This window comes from Lithobates pipiens, unplaced genomic scaffold, assembly GCF_037356315.1.
Source record: "Lithobates pipiens isolate NorthernLeopardFrog02 unplaced genomic scaffold, aLitPip1_a1.2 Scaffold_22, whole genome shotgun sequence".
Classification (NCBI taxonomy): Eukaryota; Metazoa; Chordata; class Amphibia; order Anura; family Ranidae; genus Lithobates; species Lithobates pipiens.
In genome coordinates, this window is record NW_027507784.1 from 80,036,822 (window position 1) to 80,060,465 (window position 23,644).

Below are 23,644 nucleotides of genomic sequence, written 5' to 3' on the forward strand. Positions count from 1 at the left end.
TCCAACTTTTTGCCCACAATGCAGAACTATATGTTTGGCGTAAAAGCAACACAGCTCATCACCCTCAACACACCATCCCCACTGTCAAACATGGTGGTGGCAGCATCATGGTTTGGGCCTGCTTTTTCTTCAGCAGGGACAGGGAAGATGGTTAAAATTGAGGGGAAGATGGATGCAGCCAAATACAGGACCATTCTGGATGAAAACCTGTTGGAGTCTGCAAAAGACCTGAAACTGGGGCGGAGATTTATCTTCCAACAAGACAATGATCCCAAACATACAGCAAAATCTACAAAGGAATGGTTCACAATTAAACGTATCCAGGTGTTAGAATGGCCAAGTCAAAGTCCAGACCTGAATCCAATCGAGAATCTGTGGAAAGAGCTGAAAACTGTTGTTCACAAACGCTCTCCATCCAACCTCACTGAGCTCGAGCTGTTTTGCAAGGAAGAATGGGCAAGAATTTCAGTCTCTCGATGTGCAAAACTGATAGAGACATACCCCAAGCGACTTGCAGCTGTAATCGCAGCAAAAGGTGGCTCTACAAAGTATTAACGCAAGGGGGCCGAATAATTTTGCACGCCCCACTTTTCATTTTTTTATTAGTTAAAAAAGTTTCAAAAATCCAATAGATTTCGTTCCACTTCACAATTGTGTCCCACTTGTTGGTGATTCTTCACAAAAATAAAAATGTTATATCTTTATGTTTGAAGCCTGAAATGTGGCAAAAGGTTGAAAAGTTCAAGGGGGCTGAATACTTTCGCAAGGCACTGTATATATAAAACTTTACAGTGTTCACACATTTCACCACATTAATATATTGAATACATTTGCCATTTTTTCTAGGCTACTTTTTCCATATACAGTGGGGAAAATAAATATTTTTAATCCCCTGCAGATTTTGTGAGTTTGCCCACTTACAAAGAAATGAAGGGCCTATAATTTTTATCATAGGTGTATTTTAACCTCCCTGGAGATATGATTATGCCAGATTTTTGATGCTCAAAGCGGTACAATGTGCATAGAAATTTGACATTTTAATTTATAGACCTGTAATTCTTAGGAATAACACTTAAATCTGTCCAAACAAGAGTCTAGTAGACATCCTGGGTATAATAAAGTTTGAAACAAGAAATCATAAATTATAATATAATAAATAACTATAAATAATTATAACTAATAATAATAAAAATTATTCAATAATGTAATCAAATCAAAAACACTGAAATTTGCTCATTTGTAGAATTGTCGCTGTCATTACTCTAAGTGTTTGATGACAAATTTCCCCACAAATCGCTATCGCTCAATTCTGAAAGTGATTCTAATTTATTGTCGCTGTTTTCTAGCTTGTCTAAAACTGCTTTTGATGTAAAGGGACACTTTATGGTTGCTATGGACAATCTCCAGCTTCCAGGCAGAAAGAACACTATATATAATAAAAAACTGCATGCAGGGCACTGGACAAACCACTAGGGACAAAAGGGACGTAAAATAGTAATGTAATCTGTAAGATTACAGTGTATTGTATGTGTATTGTGTTTTTAACTTTTTGAATTTTGTGCTGTTCTCCGTCCCCGTGCTTCGCAATGCTCACAGGGAACGGAGCCTGGCACTATGATAGATTGAGCAGAGACATGGCTCGCACACGCAGCCAGGAGACATTGAAGGATCCTGGGGACGAGGGACAACTTTGCCTGGATCCTGCAATGCGATCCAGAGTGTGGCTCGGGGGTTACCGTTTTTGGTACTGAAAATTCACCTCGACCCACACTAGGGAATACCGCTAAGGAGGTTAAATGATATACAGTCATGCCAATGAACATCTAAATGATTCAGAGAAGGACTGGGAGAAAGTACTGTGATCAGAAGAGACCAAAATTGAGCTCTTTGGCATTAACTTGATTCACCGTGTTTGGAGGAAGAAAAATGCTGACTATGACCCTAAGAACACCATCCCTACAGTCAACCACGAAGGTGGAAACATTATGCTTTGAGGCATTTTCTCTGCTAAAGGTACAAGCTGACTATGCCGAATTGAGGGACCATTGGACAGGGCCATCAATCTTGGTTGAGAACCTTCTTCCCTCAGTCAAAAGGTCTTCAGACCTTACTCCAATAGAAAATGTATGGAGGCAGCTGAAACTTTGAGCTGCCAGGAGACAGCCAAGAAACCTTAAGGGTTTAGAGAAGATCTGTAAAGAAGAGTGGACCAAAATCCCTCCTGAGATGTGTGCAAACCTGGTCACTACCTTGGAACCACTGGCATTTATACAGTGATCAGTGCGATTAAAAATGCATTGATTACTGTAACAATGTCACTGGCAGTGAAGGGGTTAACAGTAAAGGGCGGTGAAGGGGTTAACTGTATTCCTTGGGAGGTGATTCTAACTGAAGGGGAGGGGACTGACTAGAGGAAGTGATGGATCGTGGTTCCTAGCTAATAGGAGGAACACATGATCTGTCACTGCTATCAGAACAGAACAGGGAAGTGTGTGTTTATACACACTCGTCCCTGTTCTGTGTCTCCTGGTCACAATCGCTCATGGCCGGCGGTCATCACGACTGTTGGCCACGAGCATCGGCCTATTGGGACCTCACAAGCCCACATACAGTAACATGGTTTCGCGCAGGGGAGTCAATCTGCCACAGTAAAACTGCGGCGGCTGGTCTGGAAGCGGTTAAAGTGACACTAAAGGTTTTTTTTCTTTTTTTAAATCAAACTTTTCATACTTACCTCCACTGCGCAGCTTTTTTTGCACAGAGTGGCCCTGAACCTGCTCTTCTGGGGTCGCCCAGCGGCTCTCTCGGCTCCTCCCCAAATCAGATAACCCCATGGGAGAAGCGCTCTCCCGTGGGGGTTACCTTGCGGGCGTGGTCCCGAGTCCAGCATTCGGTGTCCATAGAGGCCAAATGCAGGCCTCGGCCACACCCTTCCACTCCCACTTCTTTGGATTTGATTGACAGCAGCAGGAGCCAATGGCTGCGCTGCTATCAATCTATCTAATCAAGAGCCGAAAACCCCGGGCAGAGAGAGAGCAGGATGCATTAAGGTGAAAAAACACGAACCTTTACAACCCTTTTAAGTGGTTAAGGGCTCATTCACACTATACATGCATGAAAACTGATGGGAACTGAGAGGAAAACTGACATTAGTTACACATCAGTTTCTATCGGTTTTCATGTCCGTCAGTTATGTGCCCTATTCACACCATTGTTGATGTCATACCAGTTTTTTCCTGTGCAGAAAAAATCTGCATGTGATATCAGTGTTGGGGTGTAAACAGGGCACATAGAGAACAATCTGTGCCCTTGTAGAACACGTGCAGAAAAACTGATGTTTCTACAACGAGGCCTTTTCGTTTCAACTGAAACCCTCGCAACCAAGAGAAATTTTATATTCAGCAACAACTTACAACAATGTAACTTTTCTGGGAAAATAATTTTTCCCGTTTAGGTTCCTGGCACCATGGGAAAAGGCTGATTGTTTCTTTTGTTGCAGATCACAGAAGCAGTTGGATAGATCTTCACGGTCAGCATTTACCACTGTTTGGGAGAAGTTTGCCAGCCAGACACCAGATGAGCGTGATGCCTTCTTATCCGAAAGATTCCCTGGTAATGTTTTGTGGGGTTCTTCTTCTGCTGCCTTCAAAGTTGAAGGGGGTTGGACTGAGGGAGGAAGAGGACAGTCTATATGGGATGTGTTTGGAGAACAAGGCAATGCTCAAGACAATGCCACTGGAAATGTGGCCTCTGACAGCTACAATAAGATTGACTATGACGTGAACCTCCTAAAAAGTCTACAATCTAAGGTCTACTACTTCTCCATCTCCTGGTCCAGAGTCTTCTCAACAGGGCGAAAGTCCACAGTTAACACATCGGGGGTGAAATACTACAATAAACTGATTGATAGATTAATAGAAGAAAATATCACACCAATTGTGGCACTATACCACTGGGATCTACCCCAAGCTCTGCAGGAGGCAGGTGGCTGGCAGAATGAATCCATCATTGACGCCTTTGAGGAATATGCTGATTTCTGTTTTAGCAGTTTCGGAGACCGGGTGAAGATTTGGATAACCTTCCATGAACCCTGGGTGGTCAGTTATGCGGGTTATGGCACTGGAGAACATGCCCCTGGGATTAAAGATCCAGGGAACGCCTCATTTAAGGTGAAACTTAAAAAAATAAAAAGCATAATGTGTTTTCTAGAGTTCAATCTTTTTATTACATTTTTATGCATTTAAGAAAACTGAGCACCCACGAGGGGGAAAAAGTAGACAAATACTTGGTTACAAATTCCCTTCATGGGGTAACCAATATAGTGAAGACAAAGTATTCAATTAGGGTAGAGAAGAGAAATACTATTACATCTCAACAATTGCTACAACTCTAGAGGAAAGAGCAGGTTCTAAAGAGGTCATCTCTCTTATTCGACATTCTCGCTTGCTGTCTTAAGCCCCATACACACTATCAGATTTGATTTTTTCCTTCGGATTAACCAAAAATATATATTACAAAGTCAAACTTTAGAAGTTCCACTTGGTATGCAATCAGGCAGGCCCTTGCACTACATGGTTTTGGTAAATCTGAAGGAAAAAAACAGCAGAAAATCTGATAGTGTGTATGGGGCTTTACTTGCACCAAGTGCCTACACAAAAACAAATTGCTATCAAGTAGAAATTTCTTGGATGTCCAAAAGAAGGAAGAAGGAGGCAGGGCATGGGAGAAACATGAAGAAGATTAGAGAGAAAGGACGGAAGTAGAAAAGATATGATCAAGATCCCCAGGATGCATTAGACTCTCCGTAGTTAACACAGCCAGATTTCCTGGTCTTATCAAACTTCGACTGGGTATATTTGAGGAGACACAAGAGTTTATCGTTAATCATTATCCAGTTTAGTTTTCGAGCAACGTATTTAATTGACACCACTGACTGGTTCCAACACCTAGCTCAACCTACCTGGTAAAAACAAAAAAAAAATACACAACTACAAAGCTGTAACAAACAGCAGTGATCACTCTAATATGCTGCATATACACGATCGAACATTCCAACAACAAAATCCTTTATTTCTGTTGGATGTTGGCTCAAACGCGTCTTGCATACACGCGGTCACACAAATGTTGTCGGAAATTCCAAACATCAAGAACGCGGTGACGTAGAACGCATATGACGAGCCGAGAAAAATTAAGTTCAATAGCCAGTGCGGCTCTTCTACTTGATTCCGAGCATGCGTGGAATTTTGTGCGTCAGAATTGTGTACACACGATCGGAATTTCCGAGAACAGGTTTTGTTGTGGGAAAATTTGAGAACCAGCTCTCAAATTTTTGTTGTCAGAAATTCCAACAACAAATATCTGATGGAGCCTACACACAGTCATAATTTCCGACAACAAGCTCACATCGGACATTTGTTGTCGGAAATTCTGACCGTGTGTATGCGGCAATATGAATAGCGTGTGAAGTTACAAAGCACAACCAATGCATTTGGACCAATAGGGCTGCTTTTTGGCTCCTGAGTACTAATGCAATTATATACACACCACAAACCAATATAAAACATGTACACCCATAACATTCCACATATATATAAAGTATATCTTGAAAATGATTCTCCAATTGAGGATAAAATGAATCCTTCATTCTTCTTCCCATGAAACATCTAATCCTGTCTAAAGCTTAGTACACACAACTAGTTTTTGTTCATTCAACCTAGTGGGCTGAACTGAAAAAACAGACAGCTTAGGTTGTAGCCACTATACTAACAATCTGATACTAGTACAGCGACAACCGCTGCTGTTCTATTATGTTCTTACGGGGGGGGGGGAGGGGGACCACCCCGCCAGAACACTTCAGCACTCAGTCATTGGCTGATGACCAGTCTGCAGACCTTTATTGGTCATGTTCCTTTGAAAGAAACCAGCCTCTGTCGGACCAGCTGCAACACACACAGGTTGAATGTCAGCCGGCTTCAAATGAACCATGTACATGATAAAGACCTTCAGGTTGAAATGTGTCATCTGAATATCTGACGTCTAGTGGTGGAAAAGATTTCTGCAAGAGAAATCGCTGGAGAGGTGGTGAGTATTGCATTTAACACCTCAAGGGAGACTTTTTTTTGCTCGGAGTTGTGTTTTAAGAGCTGATTTTAGGGGTTAACTGTAAAGCGATCAGAGAGGACAGGGTATGTAAAGTCAAAACTTTTTTTTTAATTTAGACTGGGTTCACACTTATGCGAATTCGATGTGGGTTTCAGCATATCCAATTCGCATGACAGGAGACTGTGACCAACTCTCAATGGAGCCGGTTCACACAGTTCCGGGATGACCGCGGTCTGTACTGGAAAAGGGTCCTATGCATCTATGGCTCCTTTTCAGGTCCGAATTCAGGCAAAAATTCACACCTGATTAGCACCTGCAATGGAGAACAGGGATGCACCGGACCGGCTGTTGCGAGCTGCGCCCACAGTTACTGTGAACCCGGCCTTAGACAGTAGAGAAGGGAATAACAAAAACAATTTTTTGCTACCTCTATCCCATTGGGGTGATTTCCTTTCACATTCTGTATTAAGGTATAAAAGAAGAATGAGAGGACAGCTCCCTAAAGTAAGAGAAATCTGCTCCCTCTAGACAGCAGTAAAATCTGATAGGGGTTGTAATCCTATTCCTATCCAAAACGTGGAAAACATTTTGGCTTGAAATGTTCTTTAGCCATGTTTGAAACTTTATTATTTGTCATTCTGTATGTAGAACTGCCTGCTCAGTAACACTCTTTCTTATGTTGTTTTCACAGGTTACCCATAATATTGTGAAGGCTCATGCAAGGGCCTGGCATGTCTTTGATGAAAAGTACCGTGCCGAGCAATATGGAGCGGTGGGCATCTCTCTGAATTCAGACTGGGCAGAGCCGGCTAACCCCAATGACCCAGAAAGTGTGAGCGCTGCGGAGCGATATGTCCAGTTCATGCTGGGGTGGTTTGCGCATCCTATTCTGTTGAATGGAGACTACCCTGAGATTCTGAAGACACAGGTAAACCAGAAGAACACCCAGTGCCCCAGCATAGTGGCTCCATTGCCCACTTTCACTGAAGTGGAGAAAAACTATATTTTAGGTACTGCAGACTTCATTGGGATCTCGCACTACACAACCCGACTGGTCAATGTCTCTAGCAGCTCTGTTTGTGAGTCCAGCTATGAATACATTGGTGGGTTTACTACACATGTGGATCCATCCTGGCCAACCACCGCCTCTCCATGGATCTCAGTTGTGCCATGGGGCCTCAGGAGGCTTTTGAATTTTGTCAAGGAAGAGTATGGGAACGCAGTAGTGTCAATATTCATAACTGGCAATGGAATGCCAACATCCAGTACAGGAGATGTATTCAATGACACGGCCAGAGTGCAGTACCTGACCTCCTACATCAATGAAGCTCTTAAAGGTAATGCCCATTGAATAAGAAATGTGATATTTAAAAGGCTTGAGAATTTGCATTTACTGTAAAGAATATCTGTCACTTTGCCCGTTTGCCTCTCAACCTACTGATACTTGCCTTACTTCACCACTTAACTGTCAGTGCTCTCAGAAAAACCCACTTATTCTAGTATGGAAGAATATGTGACCTCTTATTAGACTGGTGGTACATAAGATTGATAGATCAACTTGTGTATAATCAGCTATTTCATACTGTCCAGCTTCAGACCCACAGTCAGGGCTTTTTTTCTCAGAGAATAAGTGCAGGAACTCCCCCCTCCCAAGTCACCACTTGTCTCTGCCCCCTACCCACCTCCAACCACCATCCCATATTTCCACCCCATGCCCACCTCTCAGTAGCACCTCTTTTAGCCCTTGTACACACGGTAGGAAATTCCGACTGAAAATGTCCGATCAGACTGTCCTGTCGGATAATCCGACCGTGTGTGGGCTCCATCGAGCTTTTTCCGTCGGAATGTCCGACCAACAAAGTTTGCGAGCTGGATATAAAATTTTCCGACAACATGATCCGATCGGACTTCACAGTGCCAGGACAAGGTCATCCAGAGCCCAGGGCAAACACGCCAAACTGCGCCCCTCCCCCGCCCCCAATGTGTATGAGTATTATGTGTCATCAAAAATCCCCCCCCCCCAAAAAAAACAAAAAAACTGAGCACTAATCTTTTTCACCCCCCTAAGCATAAATGCCCCCTCCTCCCAGTGCTCTTCCCCCCCATTCCTTCTCCCCTTAAATTTTTGCATACCCCCCAAATTTCCCCTCCTATAACAATACTCACTCCCTGCTGCCCCCCAAATCCTCCTTTCCAACACAAATCCCCTCCCCCCAACTTCCTTGTGGTGCCCCCCACCTCACATGAAACCACAGGGCCCAGGGCAGCCGTCCCTCCTGCCCACCCCTTGTCCTGGCCCTGACGCTTCATACCTGCCACATATTAGCCCCAGTGGTGCTTTAACCACTTCAGCCCCGGAACAATTTTCAGCCTAAGGACCAGAGGTCTTTTTACAATTTCGCACTTCACTTCTTTAACTGGTAATTGCGCGGTCATGCAATGTTGTACCCAAACGAAATTTGCATCCTTTTCTTCCCATAAATAGAGCTTTCTTTTGATGGTATTTGATTGCCTCTGCGATTTTTACTTTTTGCGATATAAATGGAAAAAGACCGAAAATTTTGAGACAAAATATATTTTCTACTTTTTGTTATAAGAAAAATCGAATAAACTCAATTTTAGTCATACATTTAGGGCAAAATTTATTCAGCCACATGTCTTTAGTAAAAAAAAATGTCAATAAGCGTATATTTATTGGTTTGCGCAAAAGTTAGAGCGTCTACAAACTAGAGTACATTTTCTGGAATTTACACAGCTTTTAATTTACGACTCTCATTTCTTGAGGTGCTAAAATGGCAGGGCAGTACAAACCCCCCCAAATGACCCCATTTTGAAAAGTAGACACCCCAAGGAAATTGCTGAGGGGCATGTTGAACCCATTGAATATTTTTTTTTTTTTGTCCCAAGTGATTGAATAATGACAAAAAAAAAAAAAAAGTTTACAAAAAGTTGTCACTAAATGATATATTGCTCACACATGCCATAGTTATATGTGGAATTGCACCCCAAAATATATTCTGCTGCTTCTCCTGAGTACGGGGATACCACATATGTGGGACTTTTTGGGAGTCTAGCCGCGTACGGCACCCCGAAAACCAATCACTGCCTTCAGGATCTCTAAGGGTGCAAAGTTTTGATTTCACGCCTCACTACCTATCACAGTTTCGAAGGCCATAAAATGCCAAAATAACACAAACCCCCCCCAAATGACCCCATTTTGGAAAGTAGACACCCCAAGGAAATTGCTGAAGGGCATGTTGAGCCCATTGAATATTTTTTATTTTTGTCCCAAGTGATTGAATAATGACACAAAAAAAAAAAAAAGTTTACAAAAAGTTGTCACTAAATGATATATTGCTCACACATGCCATAGTTATATTTGGAATTGCACCCCAAAATATATTCTGCTGCTTCTCCTGAGTACGAGGATACCACATATGTGGGACTTTTTGGGAGTCTAGCTGCGTACGGCACCCCGAAAACCAATCACTGCCTTCAGGGTTTCTAAGGGTGCAAATTTTTGATTTCACTCCTTACTGCCTATCACAGTTTCGAAGGCCATAAAATGCCAAAATAGCACAAAACCCCCCCAAATGACCCCATTTTGGAAAGTAAACACCCCAAGCTATTTACTGAGAGGCATGTTGAGTCCATGAAATATTTTATATTTTGCCACAAGTTGCAGGAATATTACAATTTTTTTTTTTTTTGCACAAAGTTGTCACTAAATGATATATTGCTCACACATGCTATGGGCATAAGTCAAATTACACCCCAAAATAAATTTTGCTGCTTCTCTTGAGTACGGGGATACCACATGGGGAATTTTTGGGAGCCTAGCCACGTACGGGACCCCGAAAACCAAGCACTGCCTTCCGGATTTAAATATAAAAGGCTACCAAAAAAAAACTGTTAGCGATCACAGGGATCAGGCCTGACTCTGCGAAAGCTGCAGTTATGTGTTTAGTGTTTTGTAAGTGACAGCAATCGATTGATACTGCACTTGGGTGGGCTGGGCGGAGGGGCAAAACGCAGGTGCTAGCAGGTATCTGGGCTGATCCTGCTAACAATGCGTTTTTTTAGAACCCTAAACTGCTGGGGACGCTAGTATAGATCTGATCAGATCAGATATTGATCTGTTCATATTCTATACCACTACGGAAGGTTTATGCTTTGCGTGTGGGGATTAGCGGTACTGGCACTAACCTAGCGCTGCCTGGGGCGACGCAGACCCTGACTCTAAAACCTAATTGATATCACCCGCCGGGTGATCAGGGGGTTAAACCTTTATTGGGTAATAAATGGTGGGTGCCCTGATGCTATAAAAAGCTAACTAACCAGAGTCACCCCTAACACTTATACGGTGATCACTGGTGAAAGGGTTAACTAGGGGCAATCAGGGGGTTCAAATTTTTATTGGGTAGTATATGGGTTCCCTGGTGCTATATAAAAACCTGACGGGGAACCTAAATAACTAACTGGCTAACCAGCGTCACCAGTGACACTTATACTGTGATCGCTGGTGAAAGGGTTAACTAGGGGCAATCAGGGGGTTAAAACCATTATTGGGTAGTATATGGGGGTACCTAGTGCTATAAAAACCTGGCGGTGAACCTAATAAAATAACTAGCTACCTAGCGACACTAGTGACACTAATGCAGCGATCAGAAAAATGATCGCTTAGTGACACTGGCAAAAGGGGGTGAAAGGGTTAACTAGGGGCAATCAGGGGGTTAAAACCATTATTGGGTAGTATATCGGGGTACCTAGCGCTATAAAAACCTGGCGGTGAACCTAAAAAAATAACTAGCTACTTAGCGGCACTAGTGACACTAATGCAGCGATCAGAAAAACGATCGCTTAGTGACACTGGCAAAAGGGGGTGAAAGGGTTAACTAGGGGCAATCAGGGGGTTAAAACCATTATTGGGTAGTATATCGGGGTACCTAGTGCTATAAAAACCTGGCGGTGAACCTAAAAAAATTACTAGCTACCTAGCGACACTAATGCAGCGATCAGAAAAATGATCGCTTAGTGACACTGGCAAAAGGGGGTGAAAGGGTTAACTAGGGGCAATCAGGGGGTTAAAACCATTATTGGGTAGTATATCGGGTACCTAGTGCCATAAAAACTTGGTGGTGAACCTAACTAAATAACTAGCTACCTAGCGACACTAGCGACACTAATGCAGCGATCAGAAAAATGATCGCTTAGTGACACTGGCAAAAGGGGGTGAAAGGGTTAACTAGGGGCAATCAGGGGGTTAAAACCATTATTGGGTAGTATATCGGGGTACCTAGCGCTATAAAAACCTGGCGGTGAACCTAAAAAAAAACTAGCTACCTAGCGACACTAATGCAGCGATCAGAAAAATTATGGCTTAGTGACACTGGCAAAAGGGGGTGGAAGGGTTAACTCTAGGGGCAATCAGGGGGTTAAACCTTTATTGGGGGGGGGTAGGGGGCTACCCTGGACCTAAAACTAACTGCCCTGACAGTTTTTACTATCACAACTGACACTGAATGCAGTGATCAGTAAATAAATGATCACTGCAATCAGTGACACTGTGACTGGGGGGGAGGGGGGGTGGGGGGTATCGGGGGGCGATCGTCGGGGTGATCGGGGGGGTTGTATGCCTGTGTGTGCCTATGTGTTAGTGTAGTGTTGGTGCACACTTACTGTGTCCTCTCCTCATAGTCCGGTCAAAAAGACCGCCCCGAGGAGAATGACATCACTTCCTCCCTGCCTGTGTTTACTATACACAGGCGGGGGAAGCTTCTCATTCGCTAGGAGCGATCGAGAGGGGGTGGCCAGAAACCAACAGCCATCCCCTCATCCCGGATCGCTCCTGCAGCGAAATGGACCACCGCATCTAGCGGGAGGGGGTCCGATCGGACCCCCCACCCACTCGAAGGCAAGCACGTACATGTACGTGCTTGTGCCTGTACATGCCATTGTGATGACGTACATTGGCATGCGGCGGTCCTTAAGTGGTTAAATGTTGATTTGTTATGCTTTATTGGAGTATCCAGTTGATATAATAAGTCATTTTTGACCCCGCCTTACATATTTTGTATATATTCTGACCTTTGTGCCTCCTTATTCTACTTGCAGCATTCAATTCTGACGGTGTAGTTATAAGATCCTACATAGTCCGGTCCCTCTTGGATGGCTTTGAGGGCCCTGAGGGATACAACCAAAGGTTTGGCTTACATCACGTTGATTTCCAAAACGCAAATAGACAACGTACCCCAAAAGCATCTGCCTACTCATACTCCACAATTATTGCAAACAATGGCTTTTCTAGCTTAAAAACTGACAAAAAGTTTTCAAGTGCAAAATGGCTGCAGTCTCGAAAGTTGGCTCCCCAGCCAGCCTCGGAGGTTCCGTCAAAAGCAAAAGTTGTGTGGGAGAAGTTTTCAGGGCAGACAGCCTTTGAAAGAGACATGTATCATTATTCAGCTGTTCCAGAAGATTTTAAATGGGGGGTTTCAACTTCGGCCTACCAGGTGGAAGGAGCGTGGAATGAAGATGGAAAGGGGCCCAGTATTTGGGACACATTTGCCCATGTACCTGGAAATACATTTGCAAATGACAATGGGGACATAGCATCCGACAGTTACCACCAGCTAGATGCAGACTTGTACATGCTTAGAGGCTTAGGAGTAAACAGTTACCGTTTCTCCATCTCCTGGTCTAGAATATTTCCAACTGGACAAGGCACGCCCAATGACAAAGGTGTTGAATACTACAACAGGCTCATTGATGGTCTACTAGCAAGTGACATTTCTCCAATGGTGACCCTCTACCACTTTGATCTTCCACAAGCTCTCCAAGATTTAGGTGGCTGGGAAAATGACGCTGTCATTGAAGCCTTTAATGACTATGCTGACTTTTGCTTTAGGACATTTGGAGATAGGGTCAAGTTCTGGATGACATTCCACCAACCGCACACCATTGCAACAGCTGGGTATGGGACTGGTATACACCCACCTGCAGTAAAAGACCCTGGGTATGCTCCATACAGAATAGGTCACAACTTGTTGAGAGCCCATGCCAGAGTCTACCATACTTATGATGATAATTATCGAGGAAACCAACAAGGTGTGATCTCATTAAGCCTCAACACAAACTGGGTGGAACCCAATGACCGAACAGACCCAAAGGACATTGAAGCTGCTGACCGTTACCTGCAGTTCACACTGGGGTGGTTTGCTCATCCCATCTTCATAAATGGTGATTACCCTGAGGCTATGAAATGGCAAGTGGCCAACAAGAGTGAGCTACAGGGTCTCTTATCCTCCAGACTTCCAACTTTTACAGATGAAGAGAAGGCCTATATCCAGGGCACAGCTGATGTTTTCTGTATTAATATCTACACCACCAAAATAGTTCAGCAGAAAATTGTCAGCCTGCAACCCCCATCTTTCAGTACTGATATTGACATTGTAGAAAGATTTGATGATAGTTGGCCTACCACAGCTTTTTATGATGTTTACAGGGCAGTAGCCTGGGGAATGAGGAGGCTTCTTAATTGGGTTAAAGAAGAGTACGGAGATGTCCCAATCTATGTCACTGAAAGTGGACTTTCAATGGACAGTAACCCAGATTTTGATGACATTGCACGAATAGAATATTACAAAACATACATTGATGAAGCATTGAAAGGTCTGTAAATTTCCTGTCTGTCTATCTATATCTATCTTTTTGTAGGCTGCGCTGATGACTTCCCTCTGAAAATTGTCTAACTCAGTGTTGGCCAACCTTGGCATCCCAGATGTTTAGGAACTACATTTCCCATGATGCTCAACTACACTGCAGTGTACTTGAGCATCATGGGAAATGTAGTTCCAAAACATCTGGGGTGCCAAGGTTCACCATCACTGGTCTAACTGGTTATCATTTTGGTTTTCTGGCTTTTCTAATTTCCAAGTCATAGGGAGTGATTTACTAAAACTGGAGAGTGCAAAATCTGGTGCAGCTCTGCATAGAAACCAGTCAGCTTCCATGTTTTTTGCCAAATCTTAAGGCCGGGATCACACATATGTGTATTGGATGCAGCTTTCCCCAAATTCAAGTGAATTGGATGCAGGTTTCTCCGCATTCAATTTACATGCCAGGCAAGTGTGGCCTGCTCTCAATGGAGATAACTTTGATTACTCTGATTACTTTGGGTTAAAGCCACCCCCCAACTTTGTTTCTCCGGCCATACATGATACAAGCAGGGTCCTCTCCCGTAATGGACAGCCCTAAAAGTGATTTTAAACTCAAGAAGTATAGGGTATTGAGAAAACAAATCTTAATCCTTGCCTCAGCTGTCCCAGGTCAGCTCTAAGCCCTTGTACACACGGTCGGACATTCTGAGAACCAAATCCGTTGGATTTTGTCCGACGGATTTTGTCAGAAACTGTTGCATACACATGGTCAGACAAAGTTGTCGGAAAATCCGATTGTACATAACGTGATGACGTTATTTCGTTACGACGGGACTACGTTCAGGCTAGTAGCCAATAGCTTTGGTCTAGGAATTTGATCTGAGCATGCGTGGCACTTTGTCCGTCGGAGTAGGCTACACATGATCGGAGTATGTCCGATCGGAGCATGTTGTCGGACAATTTTATAGACAAGTTGGAAAACTTGGTCCGTCGGATATTCAGACGGAAACAGTCCGATGGAGACCACACACAGTCGGATTATCCGACAAAACGGTCCGATAGGACTCATTCCGTCTGACTCTCCGACCGTGTGTACAAGGGCTAAGACTCACATGACCGCTGATCACTCAGGTCTCGGCCTCAAGATCTCCATACCGGCTATCTGCTCTGAACCTCCAGCACTCACTGGAGCTCTGGACTGGGCAGGTTTACGGATGCAGCTGGCTGCTGCTCTCATCTTCATGCTGGGAGGCGCAGCCAGGTGGATCCTGACAGTATTGTCGGGACCCTTCCAGAGCCTGGAGCAGCCCATCTTCATTAGCTGATAGTGGACAAACATAGGTGTACTCCTGTGACCCACAAGAGAAGTATGGCCAAAAAATCTTTTGTCATAGTTATCTTTTAATCCATTCTCTGCATTAAGGTAAACCTCACCCCCATCCCTAAACACTTGCCTGAGTCCTGTCATCGATCCACTGTTGTTCTGGCTGCTTCACCACCCTCTTCTCTTCCTGGTCTCACAGGAGACACTGAGGGCAGTCGGAACCATGAGCTCCTGTTGTTGTCAGTCAAACTCCACTGAGGAGGGAGCAGGGTCAGGGCTTACCAGTATTGTGCATGTCTATGGGTGCACACAGCCCAGCTCGGGAGCGTGCCTGCCCTGGTGCCCTCATAACACAAAGCACTCAAAGGAAGGAGCAGATATTGCCAGGGGGCGATTTCCAGAATAGGAGGTAAGGGACTATTCCCTGCAATATCGTTGCACAGAGCAGGTAAGTATAACATCTTTTTTATTTTAGAAATGTAGCCTTTAATATCCCTTTGAAGATACAAATTGCAGTATTGATGTAATGAGGTCTCTCTCTGCATCATTTTATGTTAGTACAATGTGTCATGATGACACACAGTCCATGACGCCTTGCCATCAATAGATGTCCTCTGTCTGCAGGGTTAAATAATGCTGTGCTTCGTTAAACCCACAAGACAGGGACATCTAGCGGCAGAAAGGAATTACAGCGCCACTCTCTGGGGGCTGTAAGTATTGCATGCAGAGCTGCTTTTTGTTTTAATTCGATTTTCTTTATAGACCAGAGTGCTGTAATGGTGGTTGGATGAGTGTCTCACAATATTACAGCCCAACACAGAGGTCAGGAAAGGCAGCATCCATGTTTCTGTTTACTCTTTATAGTTTCTGATGATATGTGTAAATGGGGGAAGCCTTATTTGCTAATTGCACATAAAACTGTGTTCCTTGTTTATTAGTGTAGCACAGTGACTGCACTTCTGTATTCCCCTTTTTCCACAAAAGCCTGTTGTGAGAGCTCTGTCAATAAGTGTACAGTAAAACCTTGGTTTGCGAGCATAATTCATGCCAGAAACATGCTTGTAATCCAAAGCACTTGTATATCAAAGCGAACTTCCCCATAAGAAATAATGGAGACTCAAATGATTCATTTCACAACCATCTATTCATAGGTCCTACATTTTATAGTCCATATAAAAAGATTATAGCCATGTGACCAGGTTGTGTAATAAAATGTCCATTCACAAATGGAAGCCTCCACAAGGGGATTAGAAGCAAAATCCAGCAGGAGCTACAGAGTATTAAAAAGAACAGAGGCGCCTCTAATGCCGCGTACACACGACAGGACTTAAGTCCGGCAGACTTTCAACGGAGTTCTGACGGAGTTCTGACAGAGTTCTGACGGACTGTCCGAATGAACGGACTTGGCCGCACACAATCACACCAAAGTCCGACGGATTTGAACGTGATGACGTATGACTGGACTAGAATAAGGAAGTTCATAGCCAGTAGCCAATAGCTGTCCTAGCGTCGGTTTTAGTCCGTCAGACTAGCATACACACGAGCGGATTTCTGGGTCTGGCAGAGTTCTGTCGGAAAAATTTGAAATGCCCCGTACACACGACCAGACTTTTCAACATCAAAAGTCTGACAGAATGATTCCGGCAGACTATTCGAACGTGTGTGGGCTGCAGCGGACTTTTGATTTGCAAAAGTCTGACAGACTTTAGAAATGGAACATGTTTAAAATTTTTCCGACAGAACTCTGCCGGACCCAGTTCCCACTGAGAAATCCACTCGTGTGTGTGCTAGTCTGACGGACTAAAACTGACGCGAGGGCAGCTATTGGCTACTGGCTATGAACTTCCTTATTCTAGTCCAGTCGTATGTCATGACGTTTGAATCCGTCGGACTTTGGTGTGATTGTGTGTGGCCAAGTCCGTTCATTCGGAAAGTCCGTCAGAACTCTGTCAGAACTCCGTCGAAAGTCAGACTTAATCCCTCGAAAAGTCTGGTCGTGTGTACGCAGCATAACATGTTCCATTTCTAAAGTCTGTCAGACTTTTGCAAATAAAAAGTCCGCTGCAGCCCACACACGTTCGAATAGTCTGCCGGAATCATTCCGTCAGACTTTTGATGTTGAAAAGTCTGGTCGTGTGTACGGGGCATTAGTGTAGCAATATGTTGCTAAATGTTTTACCTTCATTAAATGTAACCAAATTGCTACACTTAGAGGCGCCTCTCCTCGTTTATACTCAGTCATGACATGACGCTACTTGTATATCAAGTCAAAATTTATTTAAAACTGTAGCTGTCTTGCAAAACGCTCTCAAACCAAGTTACTTTTAAACCAAGGTTTTACTGTATAGTGAAAACAAACCATTGTACTGATTGTTAATTGTACTGAAGGATGTTCCTATAAAACTATAAAATTTGATTTTGAAAATTTTTACTGTTTTGTGAAGCTTACAGCATTGATAGTGTCAATCTAAAGGGTTACTGTGCGTGGTCACTAATGGACACCTTTGAGTGGGATCAAGGATACCGACTCCGGTTTGGACTTTATCATGTGGATTTCAATAATCCCAATCGCCCAAGGACAGCCAAGCGCACAGCCATTTATTACACCAATGTGATACGCAACAATGGAATATTACAGTCTAGAGATGATTATTTCCTGTATGATGAATTACGCCCTGACTTCGCTTGGGGTGTGGCCTCCTCGTCTTATCAGGTACAGTAATGGTGTTTTTCTGGATTTTTTTTCCTGATACATAATTTCCCTGACAGGCATAAACATTTATTTTCCTTTGAAACTGCAATAACCCGTAGTCACTGATCACATGTGGGGTTACTGTATGTGGGGTTAAATGTGGGGTTACTGTAGCCATTTTAGTTAAAGATACATTTTGACTGGTTGCTGCAGGTTATTATTATTATTATAATACACGATTCATATAGCACCAACAGTTTATGCAGTGCTTTACAATGTAGAGGAGGGCAGCACAATTACAGTACAGTTCAATACAGAAGGGACGGGAGGGCCTTGCTCGTAGAGCTTACATTCTAAAGGGAGGGGGTGGTGGTAAAAGGTAATATATGCAGGGAATGATTTGATGAGGGTGGCTCAGTGACAGTTGTTAGGTGGGTGTAGGATAGGCTCAGGGCCGAGACAAGGGGTGGGCAGGAGGGGTGTCTGCCCCTGGTGCAATGGCTTATTGCAGGGGTAGGGAGCACCCTGACCTTAAACCTAAGGGAAAGGGGGCGCAGTTTGGCATCTTTGCCCTGGGCGCTGGATGACCTTGTCCCGGCACTGGATAGGCTTGCTATACATTGAAATATACATTGGATAGGATAGGATTGGATATATACATTGGATAGGTTGCTATACATTAAAAATTACTAACTGCCTACTTAACATGGAACTCTGGCCACAGCTATACCTTGTCAAAGATTAAAATTGATTGTGCTGAGTGTCAAAACGAAAATGATTTCAGTGACTGAAAACAAAAACAGTGATGGCTGCACTGTTGTTGTGCTATCCAGATAAAGTGCTAGTGCATCAATAATCAAATGAAACCAAATAAAGTGTTTAAACAAGCAGAATTCATGCAAGATAGATCATTTCATAACCATCCAAAAATAAGTAATATAGAAAAAAGTGCACAGTACAAAACAGTCCATCAATATATGCTCAGTGCAAAACAGTCCATATGTGGGACGCCCAAATCCAAACATGCTGCGTGTATATACACACCACTTCACACTCGGGTGTGGACCCCACTCACAAGCTGCTTACCAACAGGTAAGACCCTCCCAAAAATGGAAGGTCTGGCTGCACTTTTAGGGGGAAATCCCACTGGGATGGACGGATGGATCCCGGGGCTCAGGAACGATAATTTCAAAAGTAACGTAACTCCTGTACCCCTGGATGATGTCCTATCGGATGAAACACGTCGGGTGGAGCAACAATGGTGACGTAATCACGCTCGTCAGGGTGCTGACTGCGCTGATCTGGTTTACATGCTGTTTTTGACCTGGCTTGGAAAGTAACTTTTTTTCAAAATAAATGCTGGTATTTTATATGGGGTTGAAAGGGCAAAAAAGCTGTGCGCGCTCCATGTGCAGTTGCTCCAAAGCAAATGAAGCTCAGGAAGTTATAAATGTAGAGAAGGGACTCATAGAGGTTGTTTTACTAAAGACAAATTGGCTGTGCGCTTTACAAAGTGAAGTTGCACCAAAGCTTAGTAAATGGGGTAAAGCTTCACTTTGCAAAGAATACCCAATCATGTTCAAGGAACATGAAAAAAAAACCAGCATTTTTGCTTGCACATGATTGGATGATGGAAATCAGCAGAGCTTTTGCTCATTTACTAAGCTCTGGAGCATCTGCACTTGCATACGTGAAGCAAAAATGCTGTTTTTTTTTTTTTCCTTGCATGTGATTGGGTATTTTTTGCAAAGTGAAGCTTTACTTCATTTACTAAGCTTTGGTGCAACTGCACTTTGCAAAGTGCACAGCCAATTTGCCTTTAGTAAATCAGCCTCTATGAGGTCCTTTACATTTATCACTCCCTAAACTTTATTTTTGGACTGTCTTGGTTACTTATGAAATCATTGTTCCTGAGCCCCAAAACTCTGCCATTCATCCATCCCAGTGGGATTTCTCCCAAAAAGTACAGCCAAAGCATTTCTTTAGTTTGGAGTTGCAGTTAGAAGCTATATAAGGTTTTTATTGCTGCCGGTGTTCCTGTTAAGAAAATAATCCTCATTTTCTGTGTGGTCACCAAAATAGGAAGCAGCAGGTTCAGGTGTTTGACACAGGCACCATTCAGAAAATTCTTATTTTTCTCAAGGAATGCAACATATTCTCTGATTGGACTAAGTGGGGAATCAGAGTGCTGACAGCACATGCTCCACCTAGTCCGATCAGAAAATTCTTGCAATTCACTGAGAAAATGCAAAGCATTCTCTGGATAGCACCTGTGCCAAGCGGCCAACCTCCTTTGTTTACAATGCAGCAGGGCAGCTGCTTGGCACAGGACCCAGAAGCTAGCAGCAACCACAGTAGTAGTGGTGCCTACAGCAATGATTTCCAGCTTCCACGAGAATTCCACAGGTATGGTATTCTCCCTTAATGCGTGTTACCAAAAGGGGAAAGAAGTAAATCTAGCCCTAGTGGATACGTGAAATATTAGCCTCTGTATTCACTGTATTCTAATTGGCAGGCTTAGGGCTTTTGGATTTTGGACATCTTTTTTTGGCCCTCTTCTCCATTAAGTTGGGGTAGGTGGTAAGCACATCATGAAATATGTATCTCAGTTGCTTTAGAACTCTGGAAACGAGCAGGCTCCAGGTCTACGTGACAGCAGGAGGGGTCCCAGTACCCAAAAGACCCACATCATGTGTAAATGGTCCACTTAAATTACCAAAGGGTTGCTGTGCAGTTGGACAGTGTTCACAAATGGCTCATCCACCATTTTCGGACCACTCTTATTATTTTTGATATATCATTAAATCATTAGTACACAGGTCAACATGTACCCAGGAATGTATTGTGCCCTAACCCCATCTCCATTCTGATCTGTAGATTGAGGGAGCCTGGAGGGCAGACGGGAAAGGGATTAGCATCTGGGACCAATTCACACACACAGATTCAAAGATTACAGATGGAGGGACTGGAGATGTAGCATGCGGCAGTTATTACCGCATTGATGAAGATGTAGAGATGCTGAAGAGCCTGAAGGTCACCCACTACCGCTTCTCCATCTCCTGGCCAAGAGTTCTCCCAGACGGTACAAAAGACGTTGTGAATGAACCAGGGGTCAATTACTACAGTCGTCTGATTGATACCTTACTGAATGCCGGTATTACTCCCCAGGTGAGCCACACATTTTTGTTTCCATTGTAGACCAAAGTAACTGCTCAGCAAGGAGATACTCTTGCACTTTAACTCCAGTCTTCAAAGTCCAAAATGTTTTCCTTTTCAATAAAGAGGACACTGATGACCACAAGTTAGCTGAAGCTGAACATGCCGTAATTCATCCTTATGATTGCAAGATTCCCTCTTTAATGAGACAACCCTAAATTAGTTTTTTTGGTGATAGTGGCTCAATATGGCAAGCAGATTTATTGTGTGATTTTAAATGTTTTTTTTTAACATTATTTGTAATAAAATGGATGATTTTTTTTTTTAAGGAATTGTTATATTTTGGTGCCTTCAAAGTCCATGGTTTCGTTCAAAATTTCCTAACCCTATATTAAAGGTTTCAGCTTAAAGCCTGGAGACAACCTTTTTTTTTCCCTTATAAATCTTTTTCTTCGTTTTTGAGTGCAATGCAAAACATGCAAATGTACATATAAGACAAACAACAAACAAACTTACAGTTTCGGCATTCTACCCACGCAAGGGGGAATAAGTCACAAGGAGTAATATATGGTAAAACAGGGTAGCTTAGCCAACTATATCTCACCTATAACATATTTATCAGTATCAAGACCTGTGTACCACTGACCGAAGTCTATCAATTACTTAAAACCCCAAGGGGTTGCTGGTAAAAGTTGTTAGTTGTCCACAGCCACGAATGGTTCTGCAAGCCATTTGGCCCAAATTTTTTCATACTTCTTAGGGCAACCTCTGTGAAGGTATGTGTCTCTATAATAAGGAAGAGGGCTATTAACAAAACATTTCCTTGCGGTAAGTGGAGGGAATGCCTGCTTCTTCAAATGTAGTGTGATGGCTTTCCTGGCATAGAATAGTAAAAGGCCAAATAGAGTCTTGTCTGTCAACCCAGAGACCTCCACCAGGCCAAGCAGGCAAACTTTTGGAGAGGGGATTATGGAAGTACCAGCAAAGAGATTGATCACCGTAAACTGGACACAACCTTTAACTGCTACCTTGGTGGCTCTTGTGACCACAGACAAGGTCATTTTGGCTTAAATTATAACTTTAATCCATCAATTCAGCCTTGTTCAGATAGGTTAATATGCTGTGTCAGGCTTCTGCAGGTTCTGGTCACATGAGCATGAGCTTAGATGTTTGGTCATGTGGTTTCTGCTGAAGGTGAGAATCAGCCAATCTGAACATTTATCCTCCCTTTAGCAGAATCTTCAAACTAAAGGCCTAGGCTTTAATCAAGAGACAAGTACTGAAGGGAGCCTTGAACAACATTTTCTCCATGAATCCTAAGTAGACATGTGCATTTTGTTTCGTTCCGAATCGAAATTCGGACGAATTTTCATTATTCGCACATTCGGATGCATCCGAATTACCGAATGACAATGCTAACGAATTCAAACGAAATTCGAATCAAATTCAAAAAATTACATTTTGCGACCCAAATTTGGGGCCACGTATCTCGGGGCCACTTGCAGCTAGAAACCCCAAATTTGGTATGCAAACACAGTAGAACTAGCACTACAACCTCTTTGGGGTTTCTAGCTCCAAGTGACCCCGAGTTACGGGGCCCCAAAGTCGGGTCGCAAAATATTTTCGAATCCGGTTGAAATAGTTTCAAATGCGGTTGAAATTATTTCGAATCATGTTGAAATCATTTCGAATCCGGTAGAAATATTTTCGAATCTGGTTGAAATAACCCCAATTGGTGATTTTGTAGTTTGCTAGTTCTACTCTGTTTGCATACCAAATTTGGGGTTCCTAGCTACAAGTGGCGCCAAGATACGTGGCCCCAAAGTCGGGTCGCAAAAGCTCATTCTCTTCTGCAAAAAAGTACTTGACATATTGTCCATATCTCGGGGTCACTTGGTGCTAGGAACCCCACAACTTGTGGCAGGTGACGTGGCAAGTGGACAATCCACAACTTGGTCATGTGGCAGGTCACATGGCACTCGTGCCAGGTGTCATGGCAAGTGGACAATACACAACATGTGGCAGGTGATGTAGCAAGTGGACAATACACAACTTGTGGCAGGTGACGTGGCAAGTGGACAATGACATACAGCATATGTACTTGCTTTGTGATCGACATCCATGACTTCTTCAATCAGGCATGCTGACAACTTCATTGATGTGATAAATATAAATAAAATAAGATGTGTGTGTTTTTTTTGCACTGGTACACTGCAAGTATGAGAAGTTGATGTGACAGATGTATATAAGTAACTAACCATCTTCCAAAATTTCTAATTCAAATAGAAAAGATTAGAACAAAAATATAATTTAATAGAATAAAATAGAAAGAATATACAACGGTAGAACAGAACAGAATATAATATATTATATTTTATTCTGTTCTATTGTTTTTCTAGTCTATTCTTTTATATTCTATTAAAAACTTTTCTAAAGAAATAGAGAATAGACTAGAAAAACAATAGAACAGAATAGAATATAGATACTATCTATTTCATTTTTAATTTCTTTTGCAGATTACTGTTTGTTACTATTAGACGATTAGCATCTATTTCATTTTTTGCAGATCTCCTGCAGACTATTGGTATCTATTTCGTTTTCTCACCAGATCTCCTGCAGACTATTAGCATCTATTTCTTTTTTTAGCAGATCTCCTGTAAACTATTAACAGCCATTTCACACTTTTTTTTTTTGGAGATCTCCTGCAGACTGTTA

The 23,644-nt window shown here is 43.0% G+C and overlaps 1 protein-coding gene across 1 annotated transcript in view; it reads left to right on the forward strand.

The window, feature by feature from the left end:
* The window catches only part of LOC143923853 (lactase/phlorizin hydrolase-like), an 88,632-nt gene that overhangs the window by 31,382 nt on the left and 33,606 nt on the right, over nucleotides 1–23,644 (forward strand). Inside the window, exons 6-10 of the mRNA XM_077447775.1 lie at nucleotides 3,500–4,169; nucleotides 6,794–7,439; nucleotides 12,217–13,770; nucleotides 17,526–17,794; nucleotides 20,651–20,941. Coding sequence (XP_077303901.1) covers nucleotides 3,500–4,169; nucleotides 6,794–7,439; nucleotides 12,217–13,770; nucleotides 17,526–17,794; nucleotides 20,651–20,941 — 3,430 coding nt within the window. The remainder of the gene's footprint in view (nucleotides 1–3,499; nucleotides 4,170–6,793; nucleotides 7,440–12,216; nucleotides 13,771–17,525; nucleotides 17,795–20,650; nucleotides 20,942–23,644) is intronic.